This window comes from Miniopterus natalensis, chromosome 12, assembly GCF_054644295.1.
Source record: "Miniopterus natalensis isolate mMinNat1 chromosome 12, mMinNat1.hap1, whole genome shotgun sequence".
Classification (NCBI taxonomy): Eukaryota; Metazoa; Chordata; class Mammalia; order Chiroptera; family Miniopteridae; genus Miniopterus; species Miniopterus natalensis.
In genome coordinates, this window is record NC_142092.1 from 33,401,006 (window position 1) to 33,420,284 (window position 19,279).

General features: G+C 42.0%; 2 protein-coding genes across 2 annotated transcripts in view; one reads left to right on the forward strand and one right to left on the reverse strand.

The window, feature by feature from the left end:
- Positions 1-19,279, reverse strand: part of DOCK8 (dedicator of cytokinesis 8) — a 142,536-nt gene that overhangs the window by 69,610 nt on the left and 53,647 nt on the right. The window contains exons 14-16 of the mRNA XM_016214296.2: positions 4,118-4,235; positions 2,606-2,676; positions 1,401-1,539 (exon numbers count right to left, since the gene is read on the reverse strand). Coding sequence (XP_016069782.2) covers positions 1,401-1,539; positions 2,606-2,676; positions 4,118-4,235 — 328 coding nt within the window. The remainder of the gene's footprint in view (positions 1-1,400; positions 1,540-2,605; positions 2,677-4,117; positions 4,236-19,279) is intronic.
- On the forward strand, positions 6,377-10,616 carry LOC107538140 (angiopoietin-related protein 3-like). Its single transcript, XM_016214298.2, has 3 exons — positions 6,377-6,853; positions 9,099-9,209; positions 10,521-10,616. The coding sequence occupies exons 1-3, from the start codon at positions 6,377-6,379 to the stop codon at positions 10,590-10,592; spliced, it is 660 nt and encodes a 219-aa protein (XP_016069784.2). The 3' UTR covers positions 10,593-10,616.

A 19,279-nucleotide genomic window follows, 5' to 3' on the forward strand; every position in this document is an offset into this window, starting at 1 on the left:
CCGACCACCATGGAGGATCAGCTGTGCAGGGGCTCACCCCACAAAGCAGGGCTTACTTTAGTGGGTCTCTAGTGCCCACTGAGTCCTGAGTGTGTAGCTTGTGAGGGTGGTTGGGTGATGCTTCGATATGGTCTGAAGCTGTTCATAAAGTGCACTGGCTGTGGGGCCTGCTAAGAGTTGCTGGCCAAGGTAAGCTGTCACCTGTGTTCTGCCCAGGGCCACCCAGCATGAGTTACAAAGCAATCTGCAGATGGCTGCTACTTGTGCTGGGCTTGGAGGTGCCCAACAAGGCCAAGCTGTGAACAAAGGCGGGCTGTTGCTAGTGCTGGGCCTGAGGCCACTCAGTGAGAGGTATGAGGCATGCTGAGGCCAGATGCTGCTTGTTTGAGATATTTTAGGAAAATATAGAGCATGAGCCAAGACAGGCCCATTTGTCTGGAAAAGCTACTGGAAACAGCTTGGATGGGTCCACAAGTTCGGTGAGGAGGATCTGAGGGAATCACTGGGGCAGGGTGAATAGTGATAGCCAGGCTGATGGAGATTCAGATATGGTGCCCACCTGCCAGCTCTGTGGGAGAAGGGCTCAGAAGAGGAACAATGGCCTCTGCCAGCACTTCTGTCTGGGAGAACGCTGGCTGTTTAGCTCTCGCCCTGCTGCCAGACAATTCAGTTCTTCCCTGGTGCCTTTTGAGCTGCTGCCCAACTACTGAAGCTCAGAGGGACTAAGTCCGAGTAAGTCCATGCATAGGCCCTGTAAGAGGAACGCCTGGGACTCTAGGAGACCTCAGCCTTACTCAGCCACAATCCCCATTAGCTTTTACAACCAGAGCCAAGACAGGCCATTTGTGTGGAAAAGCCACTGGAAACAGCTTGGATAGGGATTTCTCTTCCTGGCACTGGAATCCTGGGCTGGGAGGGGCGAGTACGGGGCTGGGCCCCTTGCTCCTCAGGGGGGACTTCTTCAGCCAAGATATCCCTCCTGGTTTTTACCTGCCACATGTGGGCGGGGGACCAGCCCATTCTTCATCTCTGTGCCTCCTACCAGTCTTGATGTGGCATCTTCTTTAAATCCCTAGTTGTATAACTTCCGTTCAGCCAGATTTCAGACAGTTCTGAATGATGGTTGTTCTGTAGTTTAGTTGTAATTTTGACGTCACAATCCTTTTTTAAAAAAAATAAATGTGTGAACATTCAATATCTATCTCCCACTAGCTTTCCATTCCTGAAATTTGTCATCTGCTAAGTCAAGTCATCTCTGCTCTTTGCTATATCTGGTTTGGTACATTCTGTTACTTGTGACAGGAAAAAAGCAATTGAATAGAATTTAGTTGTTTATCTCTGCAGGGACCTTGGATGCACCAAGAACTGCAGTGTGAATTGGCATTTTGAAAATGACTCACTGAATATCCCAGGAGACTTTCTATGGAGGCTCCTTGCTTCTGCTGACAGCTGATGTGATAGAAGGTGAACAGGAGATGGTGGTTTACTGTGAGCTTAGCAGGGAGCTTAATTTTCACTTCTTCATAGAAGTCTGGAGACCTGTTTCAAAAGCACATTATACACACAACGTTTAGCAAGAATGATGACTTCTCTGACTGCAAATTGTAATGCAATGGACCCTTCACTCCTCAGAATTTGTCTGCTTGGTATTTTGCTTTTCATTTCACATCATTCTGCTCCTAAGCTGGAAGTCCTTGGGACCAAGCTTATGTCACTAGATACACTTCACTTACGTAACAGCATTCAGAAACTAAAGACTTTGGGGTGGGGGATTTCCACGCACAATGGAAAAAAATCCAACAACTTAATTTGAAAAGGGGATGAGGTTCAGCGTCCTTCTGTGACTTTTTCTATTTCTACCCCAAGAACAGAGGTAAGCGCACGAAAGGAGTTTGGAGAAACAAATGAATGATGTAGGAGGAAAAGGAACCTGATTTTACTGAATTACAAAGTCCCTCATAAGTTACCAAGGGCTTTATGTGCATTACCCATTTACTCCTCCCCAGGAGCATGGGTTCAGAGGAAAACTTAAATGGGCCAAGGTTACCAGGCCAGGATCAAACCCTAGTCTGCCTGACCCTGTACAGATTTCCCTCTTCTACCTGTAAAATGTAAATAATAATATAGACATTATTTTGGAACTCAATTTACCCACATAACAACAAGTGTTCCATTTTCCCTTTGGTCAACTTAAATTTTCTTAAATCTGATAGTGGTGCAGCTGTGGAGTGGTATATGGAAGACCAGGAGACAGAAAAATGAGAGCTGGATTCTGTTTCTGGCCCCTTCCAGTACCTCAAAGCAAGTTAAGAAATGTATTTCTTTACTTAACACCATAAAACCTCTCTGTATCATACTAGAATACAAGGCTCCAGAAAAGTCAAAACAATATGAGGTTCTTGAGGATACGTTCTTCTCCCAGTCTCAGTTAATGGCAAAAATTGTACATCTCCAGCACAGAATCATGGAACTAGTGTGGATTTCTTCTGTCCCTAAGTCCCCAAGTGATAAAAAACCATTGGAAGGAATCACCTAGGGGATTCAGAGAAGCCAGCAGATAATGAAACAATCTTGCCATATATTTAGAACTCTGAAATATGCTTACTTATTATGGTATGTGACGGCTGTGTACACTTCCTGCAGAAATTCAGGCCCACTGGATTTTCCAAAGATGACCTGTTCACCAACATGGAAAGGACCAAATTAACAGTGATATTTGGGTATAGCAAATCAACCATCATCAGCCTGATAGGATGTTCTGTTCTCATACAACTACATTTCATAAATTAAGAGTGCTGAGTTCTAAAACTAGCCCAACCACACAGATGCAAAAGAACTGGCTACAAAGGGCAAAGTGAGGCCCCAAGGGGCTGTATTAGTGACCAAGGGCCACAGTTTTGAGAGACTGGAAAACCAGTGCTCTGTCCACTCTGGCTCACTGCCTAGAGGTCTATACTTTTAGGTGAAGTCACGCGGTTTTACCTTCAGTTAAGGATCCCTGGTTGTGGCATTTTCCCCTCCAAAGACATGGGCCTGGTCACTGGGGTGATCAGGACCTTCACTGTCCACATGTTTGGAATATTTAGAAAAAGACACCTCTTGGGCCTGATTCAGCCCTAACAGTACATGATTTAACAAGTGGACTCACCTTTGGGCAAAGAAAAAAGTGCCCTTTCTACTAGATGCAGTAATCCCTACGCTGGGTCCCAGGGCTTGGTGAGCAGAGGACAGTTTGGCCCCCACTCATCCCTGGCTGGGGCCTTGGCTACATTCAGGACCTGCACAGCTGTACCTGGCAGCTCTGGTGGGCTTGCCATGAGCCAGGGCAGAGAGAAGCGGGGGTGCCTTCCTCTGGGATTTCTTTCCCACCACTATTGCAAGAGAATACCTTGCACTGGGAAGGAAGCTGAGACATTAGCAGGATGCTTTGTTTTTTAAAAGGAGATATTTGAAAAATGGTAGCACTGAAAAAAATTATTTCAGTAGAAAGGTATGGTAACTGAATTCTATGACTTACAGAAAATGGTAACAGCTAACTACCCATCTCATTTGGGACAAATGGTTAAAAAAATACAAATTCTGGCATTTTGGGTTCCTTAGAGAACACTGCATTATATACTTATTACTTGATTTATATTTTGCCTCAGAATGAAGATCCAGTCCAAAAAGGCATTGAGATGGCATATATTTATTATTCCCAGGCATGCTTTACATCTCTCTCTGTGGACTGGGCTGTGGGCAGATGCGGGCTGCAGTGCACATCCAGAAATGTGGCAAACACTGCGGATGCGCTGGGCCCGTCTCTGCTTTTCATGCTGTGAGGATGGCATGGACTTTATGATATTTTTCAGTCCTCTAATATAATCTGCATTCCCAAAGTCCATAGCTCCTCCTGGAATAAGTTAGGAAAGAGACTTTCAGCGCAGACTGACCCTGCTTCCCCATCAGCATGCTGGGACCAATACTGGGCTGGTCCAAAGGCCTCTGCACGTGCCGAGGGGTGCTGTCCTGAACAGGCGTATTCGGTACGCCCCTGAGCCCCGCGCTCTGTCCCCGTGGATGGACAGGCCAGCCCAGCACACCCTGCTTTGGGACAGATGTTTCTTTCCCTCTTTACCGGCATGGCGTTGCTCGGATCCTCTCCACACATGAACTGGATCTTTATTGTAATGTTCCGGGCGGATGCCAGCTTGTTGGTGAAGTTCAGCCTCTGAGGGTAGACATAGAGAAGGTTTCTGGAAAAAAGAAGACCGAGAACCAGTGAATAAGGCCTTGAGCTTATTTTAACCAATCATGAGGTGGTTTTTCTGGAGAATTTCCTTTAAGAAGTGAATAATTTTTGGAGGCGTGAGTGAGATGCCGTTGCTTCCTCCTCAGCTGCAGCCATCGGATAAGAGCCAACGGTGTTCTTTGTTTCGTTACCTATAAAGATGCGTCTGCTGCAGCCGAGGGAGCCTTAATGTCTTGGGTACATTTCGAGTGTCTTTGGATATGCTCCCAGAAGTGGACCCGCGGGGTCCTCAATCTGCGCTTTTTCAGGAGCATCTCCCCAGCGTGGCGGGGAGAGCTCTGCGTGGGTTATCTGCCCACGGGCTCTGTAAGTTCTGGGCTGCGTCTTGAGAGCTTTGCTCACCTGGATGTGCTCAAGACCAGAGAAACTACATCCAAGCTCTGGAGTTCGGCATTACTCTCTGCATTTTTAGGCATGTGCAACAAAAATTCAGCACTCTTTTTGGGCCACTGAGCCCAGTGCCCAGGCCCACTCTTCGGCCTGGGTGCACCTACCAACTCTACCACTGTAACGACGGAACGGCACACATTGCTTCTGCAAAGTGACGGCCTTCAGACACTTGGTGGCTTTGTGGCTATGCATACCCTTGGTGGCCTGGGCAGTTTCACGAGTGTTCTTAAAGTGAACATGAAGATTTTAACCTCTTGATTTGCATGATTTTGTGGGGTTTTTCTGGGTCAAGTGAATAGGGAACCATTTTCAGAGGTCACCTCAGGCCTCTTATGGAAAGAGCAAACATTCCTAATACACATGATTTCAATGGATGCATGATCTCCCATATTATGAATGTGCCTTAATTTACACTAGTCTCCAAAAATAAGCATTTAGATTATTTCCTTTTTTAGAATTATAAAGCTGTGATCAACCCTTTATATACATATGTATACATATATGTACTGCCCTTCTGCAATATAGTATACTCTGGGAAGAATCACTTTTAGTTCTATATAGTTCTTCATCTTTCAATTAATTGAAAAGACACCACTCAACCTTTCTGCTGTGCCGGAAGAAATAATGAGCCAGAGTGTGTAAAACGCTTTGAAGTAGCTAGATGAAAGGGTCTGTGTAGATCACAACGGCAGTAGCCCTGCCAGACTGGCTAAGCAAGTTAGCTGTTACTAACACTCCACCACACACTTGTTTCACACATCCCCCAACGCTGCTTCCAAACGGGTTGCTGACCCCTATGTTCAAACAACATCACCGGGCATGCCTGGTACTGAATACACTTTCCACAGAGTACAGAGCTGAGGGAAACTTCGAGACAATTTAGTCCAACATCCCTTTCTGCCTACTAGGAACTAACTCCCAGGGAGGTTAAATAACTGCCTAAACTCTTTTTTTAAGAAGATGCATTTCCCAAGGATCATATTTCTTAATGGCAAATATGCTAAGTGACATGTTCTGTTAAATCTGCATGCTTTTAAAGAAATGAATATTAACAAATAATACTGTTTCCTGTTGGGAGGGAAGATCTGCCTGTATGGTCAATAATCCACAGAGCCTCAACCAGATAAGAGTAATTAGTAACAAACTGATAAACAGGATTGTATAGTTTATATATGGTAAATTAAGTGTCTCATATTAGCTAGAGAAAATCCTAAGAATTATGTTTAATGATTTTTGAGAGGATAATCCATAACCAAAATAGGAATCACTTGGTGTAGCACAATTATTTTGAAAGCTTCTTTAGTAAGGAGATGTCCAGTGTATGTGCAAGGCATTTAGCATAATCTCATCTTTCCCCAAGAAAAAGCGGTCTTCTTCAGTCATATACATCACAACCAAGAACAGGACATTTGGTATTCATCAACAATGTTCTACCAAGAACTACTTCAGATGGCTTCTCTTGATTACAAACTGTTTTGGAAACTCCAAATTCTTTCCACTGATTCAGCAATAGCCTCTCAACTAATTTATAAACTGCTGCGATTTAGCAGCTCCAGGAAGTTAGAAGTTAACTTGTGGAATTTGGTGATTCTTTGACTAAACTGTTTCTGCTCTTTACTGTCTTCAGACTGTCTTCTATTTTCTTTGCTGGAAACAGGTTACCCCCAACGGACCATGAAACTTTTCAAAGCCACGATGCAAAAAACATCAGTTTGGCTTCTCCTCAGTTTAGCCTATTCTTTATCCAGTGCAAGGAAACAAAGAGAAAGATATGTCCCTGCCACTTATTCCCAAGATGACATCGATGTCCTCTCCCAGGGGCTTCTACAGCTTGGAGTGGAGCTCAAGATGCAAGTGAGCTACAGCAAAAGTCACATTGGCCACCTGTTTAAACAACTGGACACTCTGAACATCTCTTTGGTTGAGCTCCTAACTCAAGTCAGCCAGCAGGAGAGAAAGAAAGAGGACCTGGAGAGGAGAGCTGAGCAGCTCGACAAGAGGAATGAAGACCTCCAGCAGCTGGTTGCCGAGCTCCAGCATCAGCTGGTTGCAGGGATAAAGGACAGAGAGAAATTCAATGAGAGGCTAAACTTGCTGGAGCAGAAGGTGGAGAGCGCTGTGTCCTTCAAGGCAGGTGGGCTTTCTCTGACAGAGGTGATGGACGACATCATGGTGAGTAGATCATTATTGAGAATTCCAGTTGACCATTATTTTACCGGAAATAAAATACTATTTTTGCCCGGCCGGGCGTGGCTCAGCGGTTAAGCATCAATCTAGGATCCAGGCCATCGATCAGGGTTCGATTCCCGGTCAGGGCACACGCCCAATTGCAGGCTTGATCAATGACTCTCTCTTCATTGATGTTTCTATCTCTCTCTCCCTCTCCTTTCCTCTCTCTGAAATCAATAAAGATATATTTTAAAAAAACAACTATTTTTAATACTATTATTACGATTTTTAATAGAAATGCTATCCTATTGGAAAATAGACCCCAAAGTAAGATTCATGAAGTGGGAGCTATTTCTGCTGTGAGAAAACCTGGTTAAGAAGAATGGTGGTGCAGATTAACCCTTTGTGGTGAAAATGCCTATTATCTTCCATTGCTGGTAATGGCAACCTAAACAGTGTTTTGAATTAAAATATATATATATTTATGTGACTCGCTTCCAAGAAGTGAGTGGAGGAACAATCGGTCATGTCATAAAGCAAAAAGCTAGCTTTCTATTCTCTCAGAATATTTTCCTTACAGGGCCTTGGGATTCCCAGAGAGCCAAAGGATTACCTGTAGCTGCTCAAAGTCAAACAATCCTTGGTGCTCCTTATGTATCTCCTTGAAAGTGAGACTGAAGTGAGTTAAATGGCTTGTGCTCGTTGCATACTGTTGAGTGAAAATTCAGAATATAAAATTTTATCTATGACAGGGCTACACATATTCAAAAATTGAATATACATGAAGGGTTAGGACTAGAAGATGATATGGGGAAATGAGAAAAGTAGATTTGATTTTGAAATGAAATTGGTGTCAATTTTGGTTTTGTCTCTCTTATTTCAGTACAGAAGCTGTAACAAGGTACTAATATCAAATATATACTTAAAAAAAATTGCTGATTCTGTGGCCTGGGGTATCTCCACTGTCTTTTGAATATCGGTAATGCCCATAATTTAAGCTGCTGTTATACCAGGGAAGATGGGCTAATATGGAGACCTGTGTGATTGGTGGCCCTTACTAAATAAGATAATGGGTGGAACAGTCCTTTAAAAAATTTCAAAACGCTCTACAAATGTAAGGTGGACAAGTCAATTTCCTCACCTGTAATGAAAAGATGGGAGTTAAGTTTTAATTCAATGATACCTGACAAGTGCTTTGCTATAAATGCAAAATATGACACCGGTGAAGATTATGTTCTTATCAGGATTGTGTAAAACAGCTGAGTGAATTTAAAATGCAACTCTCAACACGGCAGGACTATGAGATCTTAATGTATGTTACTTAGGGAATCATCAGTCTCTCTGGGGTTCTCTCTCCATCTTTCTTTCAGTCTCTTTCTGTCTCTGTCTCTGTCTCTCTATGTTGGTCTGTCTGCCTTTAATCTGTGTGTATCTCTCTGAGTCTCTCTTTTTCTCTAGCACACCCTCTCTCATCTCTCTCACAGCCCCTCAGAAAATGGCAAAACGCTCTTTCTGAGGGAACACTCTCTAGGTCCATCTAGTCACTAAAATCCATTTCCTTACAAGTGTGCAGGTGTTGAGGCTTTCCTGCCGAGCTGGGATGGGGTTGTGAAAAGGCCATATTTCTTTCAGGATGGTAAGCACAAAGCCTAATATCTGTGAACATTCTAGGATTCCACAAAGATGTCTGGGCATTCAGAAATAATTAGCTCTGAAATAGAGAAAGTAAAAAGCTCAAAACCAAAATTAACGAATTTTAAATTAAATGCTTACCGAGTGCAACATGTTCTCAATTAGTCAACAACAACTCTACTGAATTTAACCTAGGGGTGAAATTTTTTTTCCTTCTACTTTGTGGACTGTTATAAAGTTATACATAAAATACATGTAACAAATGAGAAAGTGGGTGCATCCTAATATGTTTTAAATGACGTGGTCAGGTGCTTCGGGGCTTAGGGAGGTCTCAAATGTTCTTGGATATAGGTATCGGGTAGGGAAAAAGATAAAATACCAAGAAACCGGTTTTTCTATTAGTTTTCTTCTAGCTTGAGACTCAAGTGATGGTCTTATAGCCGACCACAAGCAATATATGTACTGGGTTGAAATAGACGGGCTAGGAAGTTAGTGCTTGGCTCTCCTGATGCAACTGCTGGAACAGCTTTACGTAGAAAAAGCTCGCCAACCTATTCTGGCAATTTCAAAGTGCTTTCTTTTCCTCCCCTTGTGTTTTAAAACTCTCCCTCTCTAGCCTTTTTTGCAAAGACAGAGCCAAAGAATTGATGAACTATTTGCTGAAGTGGAAATGCAGCAAAACCAACTGCATGGACGAGATGCCCTCATTAAAAAGCTACGGGAAAAGGTTGGTGCCTCTAACTCCTGTTAGTAATTTGTTAGCAGCAGACTTTGATTCCAACAGGATGAAATTCAAGTGCCTATTAGTATCACCAATATCTTATAGTTATCTAGTGTGTTTTTCTCAAGCATTGCACAGAAAATTGCAAATCTAGATATATTCTTTTAAGGTACTTTTTATGCAAGATGAGCAGCTCACTGCCAGGAAAATGTATTGTGAACATAATAATAAAAATAGCTAATATTATTTAATTTTTCCTATGTGTAGGCACTAATAGTATCTAATAGTACCTATGACAGGTACTACTATGAGCCTCATTAGGTAGGTGATAAAACTGAGGCACAGAGAGGGTGCATAACTTCCACAAGGTAACACAGCCAGCACAGTGCAATTCAGATCTGGGTGCTTTGAAGCTAATACTAGACTCAGTGCCCATAACCGTTGCTATTTCTAAGAACAACAGTAAACAGTATCTATGGTCAACAATCAGACTCACCAGAACATTATAATGTGGTCTTTTATTGTATTATTTACAGGGGCTGAAGAATGTTTCCCCAAACAAACAAAACATTTTTAGAAAAGGTTCAAAATAACATAATTAACTTAAAAGATGAGAATGACTATTGTCCCTCAGTGTTAGAGCTTTTGATGTTTTAAATACATCAATAGCAAATGAAGTTAGAAATCTTAGAGCTCAAAATTTGACATATTTTAGAATTACCTAGGAAACCTGCAAACCAAACGTGGCTATATATTTTAAGTGGGAGCATGCATTGTAAATGGCACTTATGCAGAGCTAAGACTTTGCTACTAAAAGACCCGTCCAGGGAGGAGCAGCATCAGCATCAGAATCACCTGGGGGCTATTAGGATGCACCACTGACCTGCTGAATCAGAACTTCATTTCACAGCACCCCAGTTGATTCAAATGCACATTCAAGTGTGAGAAGCACAGATCCAGGAGAAAGGGTCTGTTTTTCATTTGGTGGACACATGAATCTTGTAGTTTATTGTGTTTCCTTTTGTTTGTTTGGCTGCTAGGAAGCTCAAAGTCAAATTTGCAACTTACTTTTTAAGGAACTGTCAAGGTCCTTAAGATATATTCTGTGTATTAACCTTATCCAGGTTTAGGCTGATTTTCCTTTAACCCAGAAATTTTACACCTTGTTTTACAGTCTCCATAAGTGGCCTCAGATACCTTTTAGAATGGGAAGCTTTACAAATAAATGCATAAACATAAAACATTTGCCATCTCCTGTCTTGTCATTCCATGGTCTAATACCATGACTTGTGTTTATTCCTATTTCTAATACTTTAGGTTAAATCAAAGCACAGATTCACAAAGGAATCCGTGAAAAACAGAAATGGAAAGAAAAGCCCTGATGTGTAGGGTGAAGAGAATGTCCCATCTTCAGAGATCAGAGCAAGAAAGACGGCACATGAATCCTATGCCAGGGCATAAGTCCGAGTCCACAGCAGGCTGCCTGCCCTGCGAAATGGCACAAGATTAGGAGGCCCTGGGGATGTTGTCGCAGGCAGCTGCTTGCCCCTTAGTAACCTCGGTGCTCCGTGGGCTGGGCTGCAATGCTTTTGTAAATGCTGGCACTGTATTCTGAACATTGGGGACCTCTAACCCCACCCCCACAAAAAGCAAATGCAGTTAAGTAGCCAGAGACAAAATGTTACAGTAAATGACCCAATATTCTCTCTCTCTAGTCATGTTATGTTTAAAAATAATGCACTCTAAAACAGAAATCAAATGAGAGAAAAACAAATAGAAAACCAGCAAACTCTTATACTTGTTATAGATTTAAAGATTTTGAAGGGAAATCTTTGTAAAGATTTCCACTTCTAAAGATTTTGAAGGGAAAATAATCCATTCTTTCTCAATTGATGAACTACAATCTGAACATCAGATATGGTGTCTTTATTATTATTATTATTACTTATTACAACTATTATTACTACTAATAATTTGTCTTCAAGCATGGACTAAATGCTCACATATTCTGTATTTGCAGAGTGCCTTTCCTATGACCTCAATTCCCATCCCTTCTTTTTATGAGACAGATAAAAGTTCCTCTTATGAAAGGGCTTGGATGTAAAAAGGAAGAACATTTTGCCTTTTGCAATGGCATGGATGGACATGGAGAACATTATCCTAAGTGAAATAAGCCAGGCAGAGAAAGACCAGTACCATATGACTTCACTCATTTGTGGAATCTAATGAACAAACTGAACTAACAAGCAAAATAGAGACAGACTTATAGATAGAGAGTAGGCAGCCAGCTCTGGCTGGGGTGGAGGTGGGGGTGTTGGGGGCGTGGAGGAATTGAGCCAAAAAAAAAGGGAGAAAGAACCCGTGGACATGGACCACAGTGTGGTGACTGCAGGAGGTAGTGGGGTGGGTGTGGAGGTTGAAGAGGGAATGGGGGATAAATGGTGATGGAAAAACAAAATAGAATAAAGAAAGGAAAAAAATAAAAAGCGCTTGGAAAACCAGCAGGTTATTAAACCTGTTTAATAAAGCAGGACCTCAAGCTGGGGCAAAGAGAATGTTCCTTTCTAGAAACAGGTAAAAGCACCTGAGCTCTCCTCCTTAAGCCACCGGCTTGTTTAACAAAATCCAACGACTTTGCAATAGCAAAAGACCCAAAAGGAAAGTTGGGATGTTTACAATCTTAGGTCTTATCTAGATCAGATTCCCATTGAAAAGAATCACAAATACATAAACATTTTGAAAACTGCTGGGGAAAACTGCCTACTTTAAGAAAAAAATAAATCTCTAACTGCTTGAAACCTTTTTTTTAACCATACTTTGTTGACCACTGTGCTGTACACCTGAAACTAATACAAAATAATATTGACTGTAAACTGTAATTAAAAAAAGAAATTAAACCAGACTTTGTGGAACTAATTGAAATTTTATGAATTGATCCCCCTGTTACTAAATATTCTTTTGAAACACTGCTTAGCAGATTTAATGTATTAAGTGGTTGACATATCATTCACTCCCACCTAAGTATAAATTAGTTTACTCAGTTCCTTTCCTTCTTACAAAGAGGATGGATTTATGGACTGTAGGTGAGAGTGGAGAGAGGGGATAAAAAGGGGTAATTATTAATCATGAGACACTGATCTGGGGGAGATCTGGATGCTTAGGGTGACAAGGAGAAACATACCAGGTCGGCTATTAAACCCTCTATGGAGAGCCTTGTCCTCAGCATGCACAGAAGTAACCCTCCCTCCTTGACTCACCCTCCTATGCTCCTTCAACCTCACACAACTGGAGCACCCCAACTTTTTGCTTGGTTAAGAACTGTGGCTGCAGCTTCTAAGATGACTCCCAATGATTCCACCTCCTGGTATTCTTAGGTTACAAAAAGACCCTGACTTATAATCTCTCTCCTCTCTCCCCTGCCTTCTTCTTCCCTCCATTTTTCAGAGAAAGCCAATTGCTGTGTTATGAGCTGCCCTATGGAGAGACTAATATAGCAAGGAATTCACAGAGGCCTCTTGCCAACAACTAGTGAGGAGCTAAGGCTCTTAGCCCAATGGTCCAAAAGAAACTGAATCTTGTCAACAACCACATGAGTGAGCTTAAAAGCAAATCCCCCCTAGTTGAGCCTTGGGGTGATCACAGCCTTAGCTGAGATCTTGACTGTGGCCTTTTGAGAATCAGAGGCACCCAGCTTAGCCACACCTGGATAACCCACATAAACTGTGAGATAACTGCTTGCTGTGTTGAGCTGCACAGGTTTTTGTTACACAGCAACAGATAACTAATACAAGTGCACACACTTAAAAAAGTGTATGTCAGGTGTTCAGTGATATTTGAACCTGAGATTTCTTTTAAAAAATGGCTTTACATTGTAAAAGTTCTTCCTCTTAACTGATTCTCAGGGTTATTCTCGTGGACTAAGAAATACAATAGGATGACTTAACATCAAAATAGCCTCTTTGGAGTCAATCCAATCTCCAACTGAGTATGAAAACAGAAACTTTTAAAAAACAAATAATTTGGAGGGGTTCTATTTTTGATTCTATTAACTGAATTAACAAACATCTCTTAAAGAGGCTGTGACAGAAAAGTCATGAAAGAATCCCTAAATGTAGCTACCGCAAGCATCCTTCCTTCTCCCTTAAAACAACAAATTTTTAACGAAAGCCTCCCCCAAGTAAAAACAAAACATATATTTCAATATTTGGTTTTGTAAAACAACAAAAATTCAAGGTTTAAAGATATTGTTTCGATGCCACCTCTGGACGGGGCTGCCTATTTGAAAAGACCACCAGCCAGAATTGTCACGTGGTGGCTAACATGAACCAACCTGCACATTATTTTAAGGGCCAGAGGGAGCACATTTTTTCCAGGCTTTGCAAATAGTTTCCTAAAACAAATCTGCCAGCTAACAAAAGCACATACACAGACCAGAAAATCTCCAATTTTTGCTGTTACTGAATCTGACTTTTGTTTGTCTTTTGGTTTGGGGCAGAGTCTTTATTAGTCTTCCACCCGTTAAAAAACCCCCAAAACCAGCCAATGAAGAAATCAGTACTATACAGTATAATGCTTGCTTGTTCATTCCTGATGTTTTTAATGTTGTTGGCTGCGTTGGAGGAGAAAGTATTGGAATTGGAGGAATCAGCAGGCTTACTAAGAATAAATTGTCCAGATGCCCCCCCACTACCTCTGGAAACATGTATCTGCTCTGGGTGCTTGGTGAGAGAGAAGGCTTGTCTGGGTTTTGGAGGTGGTTTCAAAATATTGTAGGGAGTGGGGTTGGGGAGAATTGTTAATCATTTTGCTTTTTCACAAAATAAGGACAGACCACTAACTTGTTTGTTTTCTACAAAAGTGGAGGCAGTCATTGATAAACTCCTTCGCCCATGGGCCAGGTGGTCATTAGAGTGAAAGAAAACCTGCCTGAGGAAAACGGATCATCTCCCTTCTCTCTTCCTCTCCCCAGTAAGAACATCCCATTCGTGTTATGAAAGAATTACAATAGCATCTAAATGTCTGGGATGGTGTGTCCATTGGCAGCATTCTGCTCAACATCGGTGAAATAAAAAGTTTTGCAACCAGGCACTGTAAAGGCCAATGGTGCAGCTTGAGCTGAGTCAGGCCGCGGAGCACAGGGCGCTTTCTGCAAAGGTGGGCTGAGGGGAGGCCAAGTTCTCGCCCTGACAGTAACGGGAGTGAACGGAAGGACAAGTAAGCTCGGAAGATCTGTATTAGAGGGGGAAAGGAATAGAATAAAATTAACTGAAGAAGAATCTCCATGTTCCTGCTCTGGGAGGCAAATTCACCCAACCCTGAGCTGGAACATGAGTCACAATTCTAAGGTGTCTGAGTTTGACTCCTTTTTTATTTTCTGAAAAGTGAGACACAGTATACGGTATATTTGTGCATGTCATTTTTGAGGACATTAACTGGTGCCTTGACAATATGGAAATGTAAATCTATTAATAAAATAAAGAAACTGGTCTGCTTCCTATCGTGAACCCATGGGGGGAATTTTTTTTTAAATATATCTTTATTGATTTCAGAAAGAGGAAGGAAGAGGGAGAGATAGAAATATCAATAATGTGAGAGTCATTGATCGGCTGCCTCCTGAATGCCCCCTTCTGGGGATCGAGCCCCAAACCCGGGCATGTCCCCTGACTGGGAATCGAACCCCGATCGCCTGGATCCTAGGCTGACGCTCAACTGTTGAGCCATGCCCGGTCGGGCATGGAGGGAATTTTGATGGAGAAAACACAGCCATGTCACCCCATCAAGCAAGTGGATTGAAACAAACGAAGCCACAGGGTTGGTTTTTAAAAACTATAACTCTGGGAAAAGCTGAGAAAGGATATTCTTATTGCTAAATGTATAATTTTAAACTTAGGCATGGAGATCTTGTAAAAGTCATTAAAATTAACCATTAAGTTCAGTTCCTCAACTTTTATCCTTATTAAACCATAATATTTATATTTCCACACTGTTACATGGATCTCAGTTTACATTTTGAAGGCTGTCGAACAAAGAACATAAATGAGGTGGAACTGCACAGTTTTAGAAGTTTTATAATCTTTCTGGGGTTTAGGCCAGTGGATAAATGAAATTCATTTTTAATTAAATTACCTTATTACATTGTCAAAACTCAGTCCTTCTCTGCTCATAGCTCTCTTTCACTTTGTGGTAAGGGGCTAGCCTGCGTTGGCTCCACCCAAACCCACTTTTCCCCTGGGAAGCCAGTGATGGGTGGAGCAGCATCTAATATTTCACCCAGAGCATTCTGACTTCTGCTGAAAGGGGCCAAGGGCAGCCTGTCTGAGGCTTGAAACCACAGGACATCCATTAACAGAGAGTTGTTATAATAGTTATGCTTTAGAGATGGCCAAACACTTCAGGGATGAGTGGATGAATGCTGATCTTTGGGCTACCAATAAAGTACACAGAAAAGACAGAACTAAGCATAAAAAAGGTAAAATGTAGAAAAGATTTTTACCCCCCAAATGGCAAAAGAAATAAGAGGGGACCATTCCCCAAAGGATATCTCGCCAGAAGACAAACCACTTCAAAGAACTAATTTTAAAATAATAATTAAAAAACGAACAAAACCATAGAAATCAAAGAAAGAAGGCCTTTGGATTTTAGGAGGCTCCTTCTAATCTAGGCAAACCAGGCATCGCCCTAAACAAAAGCAAGCCCAGATTTGCCTTACTTTCATCACGGTTTCTATTGCTTCTGCCCCCACCAACCTTATACTCCAAACCCACGAAAAAACAGGATGTTTCATGGACCTTCATGCTGAATTCTCTGTAAAGGCTCTATGGAGAAAATGATGCTTGCCATCATTGAGTGGACAGAGCAGGATTTTTTGTTAGGACAGTTGTTTATAGGCAGTAACATGAAAGCATGGGGGACTCAAAATGAGTGAGCATGATGTGGGGTTGCGCTTTGTGGAATCCGTGACATTAATGTACATGGAACCTCCTTAACGCCATTTCATTACTGCCTCACTCGCATTCTTTTAGTTCTGTATGTGCCAGGATTGGTCAATGTGTAAATATGCACAGTGAACACCTCCCAAAAATGAGATTTCTCTCTCCCTCTACTCCACAGGATACAGATCTCAATCCTTATTCCTACTCTATCTCCCCCAAAAGTTCCAGATTTCTAAGGTCATGACTTACTAATGAAAGAAGGCAGAAGCTGACAGGTGAAAATAAAATGCTTTGCAAAAAATGACAACAGCAATCTCTTGGGACACTGGAATACTTTCTCATATGTGGTCTTTTATTTATTTATTTGGTCCTATACTTCAAGGGGGAAAGAAATTTAAACTGTGTTTTACTTTAATAAAACCACAACTCCCTTTGTAATAGGAAAGATAACCAAGTGCATATGAATCTAGAAAGTGAGCAAATGGCGCCCTCAAGTGGCTGAAGGGATAGCTTTGCAAAACCTGCAATTATTGCTAAGTAATCTTAGGTAACTGGCTTCTCTGAATTTTTTCACTTTTCTAGAAAAAAAGGAGGACGGCCAAGTTTTGGAGCAGGGCATCAGATAAGTGGGGACTGTGCTCCTGATTTATTATTGAGACCAACTTGCCACAGCAAAGTTAAGTACAGGGACTTAATTATCTGAATAATTCAGGCAACAGGTATCACTTTGCCTTTGTCTCCATTACTTGGCTAATTTAAATGATTTGATTTTACCTGGGCTGCCCTGTTGTTCTTAAATTGTTTGTTCATAATAAGCTTCGTGTTCCATGAGTAATTGGTTGCTTATGAAAAGCAGGAATTTACCCAACAAATATACTGACATGTATGAAAGAATCTACAAGATATTTCATTGTAACATCATTTGTAATATCAAGAGATTGGCAACATCTTACATGCTCATCAGTATGGGGTTAAATACATCATGATACATCCATATAATGAGATTCAGTGCAGCTATAAAAAAGCAGGAGCAGTTCTATGTATTCATATGATGTGCTCTCCATAATATAGTTTCAATGAAAAGTCAAGGAGCAGAGCAGTGTGACAGTTGTGCCATATTTGCATCATGAAGGGAAAACACGCAAGGTTATATCGGCTTATACACATAGGTTATTTCTAGAAGGATAAACAAGAAACTGATTTTTTAAAAATATGGCTGTTTCCTATTGTCAAAAATAGGATTGAACTGTGGAATTGACATGATTTTCACCTGTTTTGTTCACTAGTATTTCTCCAGTGTTTAGAATAGGACCTGGCACATTGTATGCACTGAATAATATTTGTGAAATAAATAATTGAGTAAACATATATATTAAAAAGGATGTCTTCGAGGAGCAGGAGAATTGGATGGTTGGAGGTCAAGAATGGGAGAGAGAATTTTCATTCTGCATTTTTGCACTTCAATAATTTTGAACCATTAGAATTAGCTACCTAATCCAAAATAAACTTCAAACAACTAAAGAAACAAATAAGAATGGGGAGTTATTATTTTGAGAGTTATTTAAGTAGGCATTGTTTTGCTGGTGATTTAGACCAGGGACTAAACAGATCGAAACCTACCGATCATTAATTAGCAATAACACTAGAGTACTTATAGCATCTGAGGAGCATTACACCATAAAAATCTGTCCTCACATGAAGAGGTTTCCTGTTGTGTTATAAACTCCTGATAGACAAATGCTTGCTCTTGGCCAAATCCATCTCACTTGATCTCCATGCAGACCCTGGGACTGCTTCCCAAGTCAGGTGGATGAAGTTGCATGGCCCTCGGCCCTGAGCCGAGGGCCTGAGTTTCCAGTGGCTGATGTCACTGTGGACCTTTGCATGACTCCACAGATTAGAGGAACTCATTGAGAGGGACTCCATAAAAGGGAGGGGTAAGCTTTGATTCTTAAAGGAGGCTCAAGGCCCCACCCCAGACATCTGGAATGGGAGTCCCCAGGTAGGTAAGTCTCCAAGATGGACACTTGCATTTTTATAAAACTCCACAATAGACTCTGAGGCACAACCACCCTCCCCCTCCCCCTCCCCCACAGTACCGAGAAGATCCAACTGGTCTCGGGTCGGGGGTTCATTTCCTTGGACAAAATAAAGCTCCTCTCAAGGACAGTTTCCACTCCCTATGTCCCAGCTCCTCCTTAACCACTTCATCCAGAATTATTTCTGGTTCACTCCTTCCTTAGAAATTCTGTTCTTTCCATCATAACTTCCAGGCATTCATGCAAGATCGGCTTGCATATTTATCCCGTGACATTCTTTCGGCCCCTGTGGGATGCAAGTCTGGTAGGATTCCTCAGAACTCTACTGTAACCTGGGAGGCACCTCCCTCTTAGACCAGTTATCAGGCAAGCTTTAGACTTCTGGTCTCAGAGCATTCGGCTGCATAGGAGTAGGCCTGGAAACAGCTAATTATCCATCAAAGAAATCGTGTTCCGACTGATAGGCTTGTTCTTGGCAAGTTCAGTCCTCCACAGCAAGTCTGATAATTGGATAAAAAGACCCCAGAGGCTCGCAGGGGCGGGATGAGAAATGAAAACACACTTTATGTGGCTTTCCCTAATGTAATCACCAGTTAAAGGGATGGCAAGTAGCTTAACAAGCTCATTACAGCCTCAGCGCCTGTGATCTCGGTACATGCCCCCATAGCAGCTACAGGATACAACGCCCTTCAAGGTCGCACTAGGCCTTGGCTCCAGCCAGTGCTGTTTTCATTCTGCCCCCAACCACAAGGCAGCTGGCATCTCCATTACCAGCTGCTGGGCCACATGGAAAATAAGCCAGGAGTTGGTCCAAACCTGTTCCTAGGCTAACAACTAGTGTTTTCTTAATCCGGGCATGGAGAAAGGAATGCGAACTTCAGATTTGGGTAATCCTATTTATCAGCCTAATTTTTCCAGCTGTTCTGCTCTACTTCCAGAATTATTGTCCTCTGTGATTTCGCAAAAGCTCTTGCCTGGGTCTGTCTCAGGGAACACTTGCCTGGCTCTGTGCCTCTAACCTATAGAGGTGGCACACGGCACTGGTCTGGGAGATGCTGGCCACTCCTGGGATCGGGACTTCGGGCTCTAGAAGTTCACCTCTTTC